We start from the raw sequence: 2,676 nt of genomic DNA, 5'->3' as shown, positions 1-2,676 counted from the left end.
AACAAAATTGGTGGCAGAATTGGGGAATTTATATGCTGCCCTGCTCTGAGGTCCCAGGTACTAGCTGAACTTTTCCCGGAGAATGGGACCTCTGGTTGACTGACCCCCTCTCTCCCCCACATGCGCAGAGACCCCTGGGGTTCACTTTGGCCTTCTTTCCCAGCGGTTTTGGAGCACCCCACCTCAAGCTAAGACCGAAACGCCATCAAAGAAAAGAAATCAACCAGAACAACAACAGAAACTCGCAGACACACGGGTGGCCGGGCCAGCAGCAGCACAGTGGTGCGAAGCTCACTTTTTACTGCGGAATTCGCTGTGGTTCAGGAATTTCCGAATGACCAGACCCAGGCAGACCACTAGCAGCAGCATGTAGCCCACCGTGCCCGAGAAGGTGGGCGCCGCGGGGGGCGCCTTGAGGAACTGGCGCAGGCCCTCCTCCACGTAGTGCACCTGGTCATAGATGCTGAGGAAGGTGAAGATGTGGAAGAGTTGGTGGCTGTGGCCGATGATGTCGAAGAGGCCCGGCTGGAAGCGCTCGGGGATCTTGCTGACGTTGAAGAAGGCGGCCACCACCAGCCAGAAGTAGCGTCGGTAGAAATGCACGAAGAGCGTGGGGTTCTCGCCCCGCAGGTCGAAGAGCCAGCTCTCCAGCATGATGGGGCAGGCCATGCTGAGGGGCATGACGAAGACGAAGGTGCGCAGGGCGAACGGGTAGGTGCACCAGTCGGTGCGGCTCTTGCAGCAGGCCACGGTGCAGGCCACGGCCAGCACGAAGGCCACGGGCAGCACGAGCGCACGGTACAGGGCGATGAGGCGCGTGCAGTCCACATGCCAGCCCAGGCGCTGCTGCACGTAGGGGGTCATGACGCGCGCGTCCAGCAGGCTGAGGCCGGGCAGCAGGTAGTAGTAGTAGGCCACGGTGCTGCCGAAGCCGTAGTAGCTGATGGAGGCGTAGTCCAGGTAGAAGAAGGCGGCGCGGAGGCGCAGAGACAGACAGCTGAACACGTGCGCCGTGCAGCTCATGGCGAAGGTCAGCAGCACCCCGGACGCGTAGCACCACAAGGGCAGCAAGCCGGGGTGGTGAAAGGGCAGGTCCCCGCCGCCGCCGCCCAGGAAGAAGAGGCGGCCGAATTTGCTCCCGAACAGCAGCAGCGGGATGAAGTGCGTCCAGAAGTTGAGCGTCTCGTTGGTGGGCTTCAGCACGGACGCCAGGCACTCCTGCGCGGTGCAAGGCAAGCGCCGGTAGCCCGACAGGATGAAGCACTCCACGAAGTCGTCGGGCACCTCGTCCCAGCGCAGCAGCGCCTTGGCCGACGCCGCGGGGTCCCCGGAGGCGGCGGGGTGCGGGCGCGCGGCCGCCTCGGCGGGGTCAGCCGGAGGAGGAGCCCTGGCGCCCGCGGCCCCCCGGGCGTGGAGGCGCCGAGGCATGGTGCCCCCCGCGCCCCCTTGGCAAGCTGCGGGCCCGTGCGCAGGCCACCCCGGGCGCCGGCAGCCGTCGGAGCCTTTGTGCCCGCGCCCCGGGCGTCGCTGCAGGTGCCGTGCCAGGCCAGCCGTGCGCCTGCGGGCCGCCGAGCCTGGAATAAAGCAGCCAATGAGCGCGCGGTCGTGGAAGCGGGGTGCGCGGCGGCGCGGCGGTGACTGGGCAGCGCGGGAGGAGGAGCAGGAGGAGCAGGAGGCGGCGACGGGCTGCGGGGATGCGCGCACCGGGCACCGGGCACCGTGCGCCCTGCGCCAGGCGGGGTGGTGTGGGGGAACCTTCCCAGCTAAGGTTTCCCGGCGCCTCCGGGGAGCGATCGCCCGGGTTTCGGGTTCCGTCCTCCGCACTCCGCCTCCCCCGCAGCCCGGCCCGTTAATGATTGATGCGGGACCAAAGGCTGCGCCAGCGGTTCGAGCGCGCGCGTGCCCAGGGCGAGGGTCGGCGCTCGGAGTCGAACCCTGACAGCCACGCTGGCATTCCAGAGGACACTGGGGCGCCGCGTTCGCGGGGGGGCGGGGAGCGCTAGGGGGTCCGGGGTGGGGTGAGTGCGCGCGTGCCGGCCAGAGTCGGCCTCGGACGGACGTTTACCGGCATCTCCGGCCCCGCTCCGGGCACCGGGGGACAGCCGAGGACGCGCGTCCCGTTCCGGCGCGCTGGGGGTCGGGGCGCACGGGGCTGCGTCCTCCTTTTCCCCGCCCACGTCCCCGCGTCGGGTGCGGAGGGCGCCCCGGTGCTCCGGGGCCCGCCTCGAACCCTCGTTTCTCCCCGTTGGTCCAGCGCAGCCACTGACCTCGCTCCTGCCGGCTCCCGGTCCGGTGCCAACGAGCCGGCCCGACCTCGCTCGGCGCTCTCCGGCCCTCGGGACCGCAGCTCACCCATCCTCCCGGCCCGGCTTGGCAGCGCCCAAGCTCATTGGGAAGCTCAAGACCGCTGCCGCTTGGGGCGGGCAGTTCAAACTCCTTGTCATGCCAGGGAAGGGAGGCCTGGTGGCTAAAAAGGGCTTGAAACGGGCGTGAGAGGACCCGAGGAGACAAAACATGGGGGTTGGAGAGGTTGCATTCGACCAGAGCCGACTAGGAGGATGGATGCGTGGAGCCTAGGAGGAGGGTGCTTGGGAAAATTAACCTGAAGTTAATTTTGGGGGGGTGGGTCACACCCGGCAGCGCTTAGGGGTTACTCCTGGCTCTATGCTCAGAAAT

General features: G+C 67.8%; 1 protein-coding gene across 1 annotated transcript; it reads right to left on the bottom strand.

Annotated features, from left to right (window-relative positions):
• Positions 1-269: 269 nt before the first annotated feature.
• On the bottom strand, positions 270-2,346 carry PAQR9 (progestin and adipoQ receptor family member 9). The gene is made up of 2 exons (XM_049785922.1): positions 2,268-2,346; positions 270-1,574 (listed from the first exon to the last, which is right to left on the bottom strand). The coding sequence occupies exon 2, from the start codon at positions 1,426-1,428 to the stop codon at positions 292-294; it is 1,137 nt and encodes a 378-aa protein (XP_049641879.1). The 5' UTR covers positions 1,429-1,574; positions 2,268-2,346; the 3' UTR covers positions 270-291.
• Positions 2,347-2,676: the final 330 nt, after the last annotated feature.

Source organism: Suncus etruscus, chromosome 13 (genome assembly GCF_024139225.1).
Source record: "Suncus etruscus isolate mSunEtr1 chromosome 13, mSunEtr1.pri.cur, whole genome shotgun sequence".
Classification (NCBI taxonomy): Eukaryota; Metazoa; Chordata; class Mammalia; order Eulipotyphla; family Soricidae; genus Suncus; species Suncus etruscus.
This window is presented reverse-complemented; position numbering and strand designations above follow the sequence as displayed.